At 40.4% G+C, this 12,819-nt stretch overlaps 1 protein-coding gene across 4 annotated transcripts in view; it reads right to left on the bottom strand.

Moving 5' to 3' along the window:
* The window catches only part of IQUB (IQ motif and ubiquitin domain containing), a 74,097-nt gene that overhangs the window by 38,534 nt on the left and 22,744 nt on the right, over positions 1 to 12,819 (bottom strand). For all 4 annotated transcript variants that reach the window (XM_053251612.1, XM_053251614.1, XM_053251611.1 and 1 more), the window contains 2 exons: positions 8,595 to 8,805; positions 1,393 to 1,568 (listed from right to left, as the gene is read on the bottom strand). In XM_053251612.1, coding sequence (XP_053107587.1) covers positions 1,393 to 1,568; positions 8,595 to 8,805 — 387 coding nt within the window. The remainder of the gene's footprint in view (positions 1 to 1,392; positions 1,569 to 8,594; positions 8,806 to 12,819) is intronic.

The following is a 12,819-nucleotide window of genomic DNA, read 5'->3' as shown; positions in this document are numbered from 1 at the left end:
AGACAACAACTTAAACCTACAATTCACTGTTAAACCAGCCTTTAGATATCAACATTTATTTTCTATCCAACTAATTTTTCACAGAAGTTGCAATCTACTCAATTACCTTTTAGGTTAAACCATTATCAGGGCCATTCATAAAACCTTTGTACTGTGGCAGAATGTGGGTTAAGGAGCTTGTGGTTTATTATTTACATTTTTATACAGCCCTTCACCCTAGGACCCCAGGTTGAATCCATGGTGAAGCAGTCATCCAACTGCTGTTTCATACACTCATATCAAAATCCATCCCACCACTGCTCAGTCCACTTTGGATGATTTGCAGTGATGTGGCAACCTTTGATCTTGGCTATACAGCCAGGCAGATGACTGCTTATAACAGCTTTTATATAAGGCATACAGCAGGACATCAGCAGCATAAACTCAGAGAAAAGATATAGGCCACAATCGTTTTCTCTCTGGATGCAGCAAGCAAGATACTGATGGGCATCTTATAGGACTGCAGAGTTACATTTCCATTTACAGTAAAGTGAAGGCTTCCCATGAGCTACCCTTCCTCATGCTGCAACATGCAGGATTTTCATAGGAGGGGTGGAAGTAGAAAGTGTGTGAGGGCTTAGAAAAGATGGGGTCAGAAGATGCTTCGAGGTGAGGTATAGGGTGGGGGTGATATGCTGAGAATTGCCTGGCCTGTTGTAGTGTGCTCAGTTCAGCAGCCCAAACACCCTGCACAAGAAAGGGAAGAAAGGATTTCTTTTCATGAAGTGCCCTTTACTCTTCTTCCCATATGCGGAGGTAGCAGGTTTGCAGTCATACTGCAGTCTTGATTGGTGATCCTGGGATCATCCCACAAATGAACATAATTTAAGGTTCCTCTCCACCCCCGGCAAAATGCCTAGAATACCAGATATTTTCCTATAACACTGCAACAGCCCCAACATGGCCTGATCCAGCAACAGTGAAAGTAATAAGAAAGATCCTCTGTGCAAGTCTTAGAATTTAAATTCAAAGAAGTATAAATGAGAAGCCTGTAACACATTTAGGCACTTGTGTCTCTAATGCAGCATTAATTGAGGGTTACACAGTGCATGGTACTCATCATTTTCAATAAGAAGACACAATTAAGTAAATTAAGATGTAAGTGATGGTTTCTCTGCGCTTAGGTGAAAAGAAGTACTCATCAGATTTTATGGGCATCTATAAAAGCTTTTAATAACTGTATCTAATGAACCAATTTTACTGCCAGACATGCATAAAGCTCACAATTCATATCTTCCATTGGTCAAGTTAATTACTGTGCTTTTCTTCACACTGATGCTAGTTTGTAAATGTTAATTCAAGTTTTTGAACTTTGGGTACATTCAGTGTTGAGACAGAAATTATCTCACTGACCTTTTCCAAAAAGGACAGGATTGCTTTTTGCTGGTTCTCCTCGTCTGCATTTAGTTTGTGTCGTCCAATGGAAGCAATCAGGTGGGCCTCTTTTTCTAAAACTGCACAGAGAGCTGCCTTCCGCTCAGCGCCAACGTAAGTGTTGTCGATGCATTCAATCTCCTCTTGCCTCCATACTATATCAACGAAAGGACAGAGTCTTGTTTCTTGATTTATCACTTACATGCCATCAGTACAAAATTTAGTCTTTAGGTTAGCTAGAAACGTAATCAGTGATGAAAGGGGAATACGTGTTTTGTTACTTTAAAGCATAGAGATGAGCATGGGTAACATCTATTGCTTGAACGCCATATAATTGCTGTATCTGTCCTTACCTGTACACTTTTGCCAGTGGCTCAACATACTGCTACATGCTCTCCAAGATATGAGTTGTTCCAAGGGCAATGCTACTCAGTTTTTGCGAGAGAGATCATGGAAGACTTATGATGTCTTGTAATATTTGGTTTATTTACAAATATACAATCTAAGCAGGCGGAGGCAAACAGCATACAATTCTTGCCAGGTAGCAAGTCTGCTACCTCATATCAGATCCGCATAGAGAGGCCCCTGCACCTCAAAGGTGCCTTTAGTTAGCTCCCTGTTCAATCTGTCTCTCATTCATTCAGTCTGTCTCTGCCTCACACCAGAAGCTGCAAACCTGCCCTTTCCCCATACTCATACACCAGCTCCTCCCCTCAGTTGTGGGACACCTTTCAGCTCTGGTGGCTCTTAACCACTCTAGAGCCATGTCCATCTATCTCTCATTCATAGAACAGCCTTGCTAGATTAGGCCCAAAGCCTAGCTAATCCAGCATCCTGTTTCCCCAGCTGGCTCACCAGATGCTTGTGGGAAGCCCACAAGAAGGAGAGGCATGCCCCCTCTCCTGATATGGCTCCCTTACAACTGTATCACTCATTAACACATATTAAAGGAACCCTACTGCCTATAAAGGAACATTAATGTTCTTTGGACAAATCACACAGACTCTGCCCAGGCCCTGCGTCAGGGCAAAACCATACTGATAGGCCAACTCATTAGCATCAGACTCTAAACATACAACACCATATATACAAGCAAGCATGGAGGAAGACTCTCTGCCCTTTTCAGCCAGATCTGCTACCAGCTGTCACTCCCTATGCCACTTGCCAAACCCATGCCCTATGGTGACAGTGCAACTAAGCCCTATATACAGCTTGGGGTATGGGCACAACTTGTAGTGCTCTTGGGCTCAGCTCTGTGGCAATTATGGCCAGGAGTGCCTTTGCACAATTGCAATTGGTGTTCCAGCTGCAGCCCTTCCTGGAGAAAGCAGAGCTGGCCATAACTCAATGTATGCCCAACTTGTCCTTTTAATTTCAATGGGACTTCTTTGAGTAATTCTCCTCAGTATATCAACCACTATTCGTTTGCAGCATCTGCATCTGTATTTGTTGAGAGTTATTCTATTCAACATTCCACTGCATATTATTGCTATGTGATGCAAAGCCTGTATTATAATTTAAAATGAGAATGTACAATTCTATTACTGGAGTCTTGGCAAAGGAGACAAATACTTCAAGCAAGATCATAAATTATCCAATTAGGTTTTTGTGCTAAGGTTAATAATCTCCTTAGGAACAGAGAATGTCATTATTCTACACAGAAAACTACAGCAGTGGGAAGAGACATGATCACTAGATGTGCATATTTTAACCGTTCCTAAAGTAGTATTTTTTTAATGCTGTGCCCTGTCTGATGAACTAAACTATCCAAGTGAATTAAACATGTTTTGGAGGAAGAGACTATATTTGTTCTTGTGGCAGTGCAGTTTTTCTTTAGCAACAGATAATCTGAGATCCACAGAAGCTGGGTATCAGGATAGCACAGATAAACTGAAATCCATAAGCCTTCAGGTGTTGCAAGTGATTGAGAGACTTGACTGCTAATTTCAGCTTCCTTAAACAACTAATGCTTAAATGCAACTCGATTCAGTAATTTCCCCCCTAAACTCAACATTCTCAAAATGCTTCCCAGAAGTGTATAAACACCTCTCTGCTCTCCTACGCTCACATTTTTGTACAAGCCTTGGTAGAGCTAGAAGGTCATGGTTACCTCCTCCTCAGCTCTCTTCCGTTCATCGATCCCAATTGTTGTAACTTGGATGACTTTGTAACAGACCACTTTTGATGACTGGTTGTGTTAGGAACCAATAGAGTAATTTCCGTGTGTGTGTGTGTGTGTGTGTTTGAAGTCTGATTATAGAGTTCGGTTTTTAGAGTTTAAAGCTTCGGTTTTTAGAGTTTTTATTTGTATTTTAAAATTGTTTTAAGATTAGAATTGTTTGGACAATGGTTTCCCCCATGATACTCTATGGATGTGAAAGCTGGACTTTGAAGAAGCAAGATAGAAAACATATTGACGCTTTTGAACTTTGGTGCTGGAGAAGACTTTTGTGGATACCAATAACAGACAGGAAAACAAACAAATGGATCATAGAACAAATCAATCCAGAATTTTCACTCGAGGCACAAATGACCAGGCCCAAACTATCATACTTCAGACACATTATGTGAAGACTCAGCTCCCTTGAGAAGTCCATAAGGCTGGGAAAAGTTGAAGGAAAGAGAAGAGAAGGACTACCAGCAGCAAGATAGATGGACTTGATCACAACAGCAATGAATGCACCACTGAGAGACCTTAAAGGCCAAGATGAAGAGATCATCCTGGAGAGAATCAATCTATGTGGTTGCTAAGAATTGACACTGACTTGATGGCACTTAATCAATCAATGTTTTAATGTTTTTCAAATTGTGAACCACCCAAGGATCTTTTTGTATAGGGCGATATACAAATGTACTAAATAAATAAATAAAATAGTTGTTTCTCTGAGATCAGGATATTTCTCAACACACACACAGTGTTCTCTTTCCTATAGTCTCCTTTATCATTGATCCATTGCCGTGTGTCAAGAAGCAAGACAAAACCCTGAATTTTCCTTTTGACCTAGGCAATAAGCTCAGAAATTTCTTGACACAGTGAGTCTCATTATGACACATATAGGGATTGAATAGGGATCATTAGAAAATGGATTGAAAGTAAAACTGCCAATGTGGTAAATGACCTTATATAGATCTATGGTGCAACCACAACTGGAATACTGTGTGCAGTTCTGATCACCGTACCTTAAAAAGGATATTGTAGAGATGGGAAAGGTGCAGAGGAGGGCAACCAAAATGATCAGGGAGCTGTAGTAACTTCCTTATGAGGAAAGATTGCAATATTTGAGCCTTTTTAATTTAGAAAGGCAGGTAAGGGGGAACATGACAGAGATGTATTAAATTATGCACGGTGTGGATCAAGTGGATAGAGATACGCTTTTCTTCCTCTCATTATACTAGACCCCTGGGTCATCCTTTGAAGCTAAATGCTGGGGATTCAGGATGGACAAAAGGAAGTACTTCTTTATACAGTATGTAGTTAAACTATGGAATTCACTGCCACAGAATGTGGTGATGGGCACTAATCTAGATGGATTTAAAAGGGGATTAGACAAATTAATGGAGGATAGGACATTCAACAGCTACTATTCTAGATAGCTGTATATTTCCATCAGGATCAGAGATGGCATGCCTCTGAAAACCAAGTGCCTGGAACTTTTATTTATTTATTTATTTTATTTTTTAAAACATCAGTGAGAGGGAGCATTGCCCTCTTTCTTTCCCCCACTTACTGTCTTCCCTGAGGTACCTGTTTGGCCACTGTGTGAAGCAAGACGCTGGACTAGATGGGCCTTTGGCTTGATCCAGAAGGGCTTTTTCTTATGTTCTTATGAAAAAATCTGAGACTCACTGACTTCACGGATGCTTGAGTGCTTTTCTGAAACAGGATTTGAGTTAATTCAACTTTAAGGAGATTTTAAGTGTGAAATTCTTTTGTATTTTTTCACAATGTGTTTCAGGGCTGCAGCCATGAGGGGGCAGTGCTGGCACACATAGAAGCTAACTTGGCAACAGCCATGGGTGCCAAAATTCCATGGGGTGCCTGCCTCAATTTTGTAAAATGTCTTTGCTTCTGTCTGCACTTCTGAAGGAGATGCACAGAGGCAGCTTAGCAGCTTGTTGGCTGGGTGAGATTTCATACACCCGAGAGCAACACATAATGGGGAAGAAGTATAGAAATGACAGAAATGAAAATGAGAAAACAGCATCCCAGTCAGCTCTTGAGTATGCTGGCTGCTTCCTCCCTAGGTCCTTTAGCACTGCTTATATATTGCTCATCCACCATCAGCTGGAAGCTGAATCAAAAGAGCATTTCTCCACAATATAGTGCTATACTCCCCCTGCCGCTGTAATCCTGCAATGCATGCTTCGTGGTAAAGGCAAAGGTGGTGGGCATTATTGCAGGTGGTGTGCAGGATTCCTTAGAAAATAAGAAAAATTGGGATCGGGTAAATAATTTCTCGGGGTGGGGAAATTTACATGGAAGCTCCTTGTCATAGGAGGAATTGTGATTTTGACCTGAGTTGTGCCGAGTCCAAAACAGTCTCTGAAGTCAATTACTGATGCCTTAAAGCGGAGAGGGAATGCTGAGCAGCATTTAGTACAGACATTCACCTCTAAAAGGTGATTTTTTTCAGCAGACATTATATTATTCATGTTGGAAAACTGAGCAGCTTAGTGAATATCTTTTATATTCTCATGGGCTTCTCTAGCTACCGCAGCAAAGCTGGCCAATAAATGCCACCTAATTCAATCTTGTCAGTAAATTGGTTTGCCCTGTCAGGTTCTCTTCCCCCTCCTGCCCAATGCTATGATGTGCCTTCTGCTACCTGGACAAACCAATCTGGTCTCTATAATGGCCAGCCACAAGAATACAATCTGACACTAAGGCAGGACAACTGTTGTACTGAGCAGAGAGACACCTTTTAAAGTGGCGATTCTCTTATATTCAGCAGGGGGAGAGAAATTGGCCCTATCCAACCCAAGCATAGCATCCCTCCCGTGGCAGTTGCTGGTATCTGCCTAATGTTTCTTTGGGACAGAGGACCATCTTATTCATGTATTATTTATTTGTCTATGTAAACTGCTTTAAGAACTTTGGTTGAGGAGCGGTATTTAAATATCCATCGTCGTCATCGTCATGATCAGCTCTGTCTACTCTCACCTTCAAATACCTTCATGCAATGAAGGCGGTGGCTGCCTCCGCACACATCACTTTTCATCAGTATTAAAGAACACATTAAATATCAGGAAAGGACAGTTGTGACCAAACTGTGAAACAGAAATCAGTATCTCCCAGCATCCAGTGGGAATCTGGAGTTTGCACTTTTAATTAGAGTTGCCTTGGAAGTCTTCTTAGACTGCCATAGGCTTCATCTACAGTACTTGCTTTATTTTCATTTTGAACAGAAGGCTCTTGATTTGCCATGAGCTTGTTTCACTATAATTTACAACCAAGTAACATTGATGCTAATGAATTTACAAGAGGCATAATCAGTTTAATGTGGTTATTAGTGCATAAGACTCCAAGTTTCATTTGCAGTTTAAACTGTAGAGTGTAAAGTTCATTTGTAACTTAAACTGTAGAAAGTTCCTTACAAATCTTTTTTCATTCACATGGGTTCTTAATTCCAACATTCTGGACAGCATCCAACCTAGTTAGTCATGACTAAGCAACACTTAAATAAATTACTCATTAGTAATTTAGACTGGATGTGTCCTTCTACAGATGAAATCTTCTCCCAATGCATTTTATTCTAATGACTAACAAATATAATATGTATCTCAATGAAGCATGAAAAAAATATATATATCAGAAACCAACACTGTGAAGAGGACTACATTGCCTCTGTTTTTCTTATCCTCAATATTATATAAAATTCATTTTGAATATTTCAACTTTATTCTTCTAGTTCCATTAGATATTAAAGGTTGCCTACTTTAAGGACCATTGTGATAGTCAACAACAGCATGACACAGCAATGTCAACACAGTTTTTCAAGATCCACAAGGGGGCAGCAATTGCTAAGAAAAGCAAACAATTCCATGTTTATGGGAAATGAGTTTTCAAAGCAGCCTTGTTGGAACTGATTTCATTTACAATCCAATTTGCAAACTGGTTCGTTTTTCAAATTTAACTACTTTTTTTTGGAGTTGTGCCGCAGTAACTAAGAGAGCAAGCTACAATTCAGGACTTCCCCTATTCAGATCTTGTCTCTACCATGAGCTCACTAGACAGACTTAGGCAAATCACTGCCTCTCAGCCTTTGCGCCCCATCATGGAGATACTAATCAGGGATCTACAAATTTTGGCTAGCCTTGGTAGCTGGCTGAACTTTATATGATTCCTGAACAGAACAGAAAACCAGTACCCCAAAACAAAAAAAATAACCAGTGCCAGGTTGCTGGCAGCCCTGAAGCAAAGTTCTGCACTGGGTCCCCCATGATGCATTACACACACACACACACACACACACACACACACACACACACACGCCTGCCAGGGGACTTTGGAGAAAGCTCACTGGACAAAAAAGAGTGTGGAAGAAGGAAGAAGCACATGTTTCTTGGCCAAGAGACTTATGTGGCAGCTCCTCCTTCTCCTGTTCTCCCCACTGCCTAGTGGGGGCATCCTCTAGAGAAGTCTCATGATGACTCTGGGGCCTCTGGGAGACACTCCCATTCACAGATGAGGGTGCTGGGCAAGTCTCTTGGTTAACTTGCACCATCACTGCCATGCAAACAATTCTCCAGTGTCAGTGTATCACCTGTTCTGCATAATGTTTAGAAGAGCTCTAAGCAAGAGTGTTGGTAATAGAAACAGAAATGAAATACTGCAATCTAGAATATTTCCAAGACAGCAATAAGATGCTTGAGTTTAGTTCATGAAAATACTATGTCCATTCATTTGTAATGTGCAACAGAAACACAGGATATTTTTCTACAAGTAAAACACAATCCATGCTAGACTTAGATATAACTCACAGTTCCGAAAAACTATGAGAGCTCATGGGTTTTACTGAACTGTATGAGATATCCCAGCTGGATAGTGTTTTTTAGGACAGTAGTTGTCATATGGCTTAAACATTCCTGGAATAAATCCAATAAGGGCTACCTATAAAGCTTCTTTTTGATCAAACAAATTTCAGGACATTCCTTTAAATACCTATCTGAAAGGAACTTACTTTCTAAAGCATGATAGAGTAATTCAAAGTCATCCTTTGTTTTGGGATTCAGCCTTCGATGATACTCCCTTAGCAGTCTCTCTTCCCTCACTCTCTGTTTTCTTAGCTCTTCTTCTTCCTCCCATTCCAATCTAAATCTTAGCTCTTCTTTTAATTGTTTTACTATATTTATAGCATGCCATCGTCGATAATAAGTTTGTATTACAATTACCTGTAAATGGGAGGGAAAGAAAACTACTAAATACATTCCAAAAAAAAATTCAATACATGCCAATGAAGTGTCAAGAGCAAATCTGCCTGGGTTTTTTTTTGCCCACAAATAGTTTACAAGTCAGATTTGTAAGTGATACAGTGGTGAAGATAAACTTCTGCTAAAAAATGAAAAACTTTCATTAAAAACATTGGTACCATTGTATACCAATTGTTATTGGTATACAATATTATTGGTACCATTGTATACCAATAATACTTGCATGGTTGTTTTGAATATGATAGTGGTTGTGGGAGTGCAGCAAATTCAAGTGCAGTTGTATCCTTACACTTGATCCCAAACATGGTTATTCGGAACTAAGTATCACAGGCTGACATCCAGACAAACACTGCAAAAAAATAAAACATAGTGCATAGCTAATGGGAATAAACTACCCAGCCATCTGTGCAGCCCTGGGCAAGTTGCACGGAGGAGCCCCCTCTGAAGAAGGGGGGGTCAGAGTGGAGGAGAAGAGGAGAGAAGGGGAAAAGAAGAGAAGAGGAAAACATATTGGGAGAGATCTGGTAGCAAGCATGAACAGTCCCCTTTGCAAAGCAGGGGCCACCTTAGTTTGCATTTAACAACAACAACAACAACAACAACACCAGAGGAGCCAGACAAAGAGTGCCTCTCCCATCAACAATATGGTGAGACATAACTTTAATAAATCTATACCGGATCGGTCGTCACCCGGGTCAACAAGGACCGTGCCAGGTGCTATAGTTCCTGGACATCTGGTGGCAAGTGGGCAACAGGACTCAGGATTTTCAGTTGAGCAACCAGGGCTGGAGACTGCAAGGTTACTGGAAGAAACGTCGCTTAACCAAAAAAAGAAAAAAGAAAAATGCCAACAAGGAAATAATGATCTGCTATTACAAGTCTAGTCCAAGTAGAAGAGGTTATTTAAAAAGAATGTACCAAATTTGGAAAGAGAAGCATCAAGATACAGAAATAACAGAACAAAGGCTAGCAGACCAAAGAAGATTCATAATAAGAAATAAAGTATTCACAGAAGTTGAGCTGGAAGAACTGCAAAGAGCAAGACAGGCTCAAGATATGGAAGAAGAATTACCACCAATTGAAGAAGTTGCTCAGGCGCAGGTGGAGGAGGTGTTGGAAATAGAGGATGCCACGGTTGCTGAACTGTTTCAGAATCAAAACCAGGCAACCTCCCCTTTGCCTTCACCTCAAAAACCCAAATGCCGTTTAACAGAAAAGCAACAAGAACTAAAGTAAAAAATAACTGAGCACATGAACCAAACAACCACCAAGGTTCGACTTCCAGCTCTAAAAACAGTTGCCAAAAAACAACTTGCTCAGGCATTAAAAGATGTCAATGCTGCACTTGCAGAAATAACAACCAATAATTTACAAGAAACAAACCAACTAATGTACAGTGCAGCAACAATAACAACACAAGAGCTCGGATATAAGATCAGTGGACCTGTAAAAAAAGAAAGCAGTATATCACCTAAATGGAAGATTAGATTAGAAAATAAAATCTCCAGGCTTAGATCAGATGCTAGTAAATTGAAAGATATGAAAGACAAGAAGCTGAAGAATGAAAACACCAAACAGTATCTGATCCAAAAATACCACCTAGATTCAAGGAAAATTAGAGAAGTCCTGGAAATAATAAAGCAGCAAATAACAGCAGTCTCAAATAAGATTAGCAGATATGAAGACCAGCTGCTGATTGACAAAATGATTTTAGAAAATTGAAAGAGAAGAAAAACCAATCTAAGTGTTGCATGGATTGACTACAAGAAGGCCTTCGATTCATTGCCTCACACATGGATACTAAAATGTTTAGAAACAACTGGTGTCAGCAAAAACGTTCAGATATTTATAAAAAAAGCAATGAGCATGAGTAATACACAGTTAACAATCAATGGCGAGACACTTGGACAGGTTAGCATTAGAAGAGGCATTTTCCAAGGGGACTCACTATCCCCACTGTTTGTAATCGCCATGACCCGACTTTCACAAATACTAAACAAAACAGGCCTCGGATACCAAACATCTAAAACATCAAGTAAAATCAACCATCTACTGTACACGGACGATCTGAAGTTGTATGGAAAGTCCCAGTCAGAAATCGAATCACTGCTAAACACTGTCTGTATATTCAGCAGCGATATAGCAATGGAGTTTGGACTAGACAAGTGTGCTGCATTAATAATGAACAGAGGGAAAATAACAAAAACAGAAGGAATAGAACTGCCCAATGGAAGCAAGATCAAGAACCTGGAAGAGAAAGAACATTACAAATACTTGGGCATTTTCCAGGCTGATAACATTGCACACACTGAAGTTAAAAGAAAAATTGGAAGTGAATACATCAGGAGAGTTAGAAAAATCCTCAAGTCCAAACTCAATGGCAGGAACACCATATAAGCCATAAACACCTGGGCTATACCTGTTATCAGATACACTGCAGGAATAATAGACTGGACCCAGGCAGAGCTAGAGACGCTAGATCGTAAGACCAGGAAAATCATGACCATCAATCATGCTCTGCACCCCCGCAGTGATGTAGATAGGCTATACCTCCCTCGCAGCTCAGGTGGAAGAGGAATGCTGCAAGTCCATCAAACAGTAGAGGAGGAGAAAAGAGGCCTTGAAGAATATATGAAGGACAGTGAAGAAGATGCACTTCAAATGGTCAATAATGCAAAACTATTCAACACCAATGAAACAAAGCAGGCCTACAAGAAAGAACAAGTCAAGAACCGAGCAGAAAAATGGAAAAAAAAAGCCACTGCATGGTCAATATTTGCACAATATAAGTGGAAAATCAGACATCACCAAAACCTGGCAATGGCTTAAGAATGGCAACTTGAAGAAAGAAACAGAGGGTTTAATACTGGCTGCACAAGAACAGGCACTAAGAACAAATGCAATAAGAGCAAAAGTCGAAAAATCAACCACAAACAGCAAGTGCCGCCTTTGTAAAGAAGCAGATGAAACAGTGGACCACCTAATCAGCTGTTGTAAAAAGATCGCACAGACTGACTACAAACAAAGGCATGACAAAGTAGCAGGGATGATACACTGGAACATCTGCAAAAAATACAAGCTACCTGTAGCCAAGAATTGGTGGGACCATAAAATTGAAAAAGTTGAAGAAAATGAAGATGTAAAAATATGGGACTTCCGACTACAAACAGACAAACATCTGCCACACAATACACCAGATATAACTGTAGTCGAGAAGAAAGAAAAACAAGTGAAAATAATCGACATAGCAATACCAGGGGATAGCAGAATAGAAGAAAAAGAAATAGAAAAAATCACCAAATTCAAAGATCTACAAATTTAAATTGAAAGGCTGTGGCAGAAAAAGACCAAAATAATCCCAGTGGTCATTGGCACCCTGGGTGCAGTTCCAAAAGACCTTGAAGAGCACCTCAACACCATAGGGGCCACAGAAATCACCATCAGCCAATTACAAAAAGCCGCTTTACTGGGAACAGCCTATATTCTGCGACGATATCTATAACAATTGACAATAAAATTCTGGCATCCCAGGTCCTTGGGAAGGACTCAATGTCTGGATAAAACAAACCAGTCAATAACACCTGTCTGACTGTGTAAACAAGAAGATAATAATAATAATAATTCGATTTCTATACCGCCCTTCCAAAAATGGCTCAGGGCGGTTTACACAGAGAAATAATAAATAAATAAGATGGTTCCCTGTCGCCAAAGGGCTCACAATCTAAAAAGAAACATAAGTTAGACACCAGCAACAGCCACTGTAGGTACTGTGCTGGGGGTGGATAGGGCCAGTTACTCTCCCCCTGCTAAATAAAGAGAATCACCACGTTAAAAGGTGCCTCTTTGCCAAGTTAAGCAGGGGTCGGTGAGCACTGTAAGATATTCACAGCCCAGGGATGGAGCATCTACTTTGCATGCAGAAAGTCCCAGACTGACTCCCTGGCATCTCCAGGTTAGGGCTGGAAGAGATTCCTG

Source organism: Hemicordylus capensis, chromosome 5, assembly GCF_027244095.1.
Source record: "Hemicordylus capensis ecotype Gifberg chromosome 5, rHemCap1.1.pri, whole genome shotgun sequence".
NCBI lineage: Eukaryota > Metazoa > Chordata > Lepidosauria > Squamata > Cordylidae > Hemicordylus > Hemicordylus capensis.
Note: the sequence above shows the minus strand (reverse complement) of the source record. Positions and strands in the feature narration are given on the sequence as shown.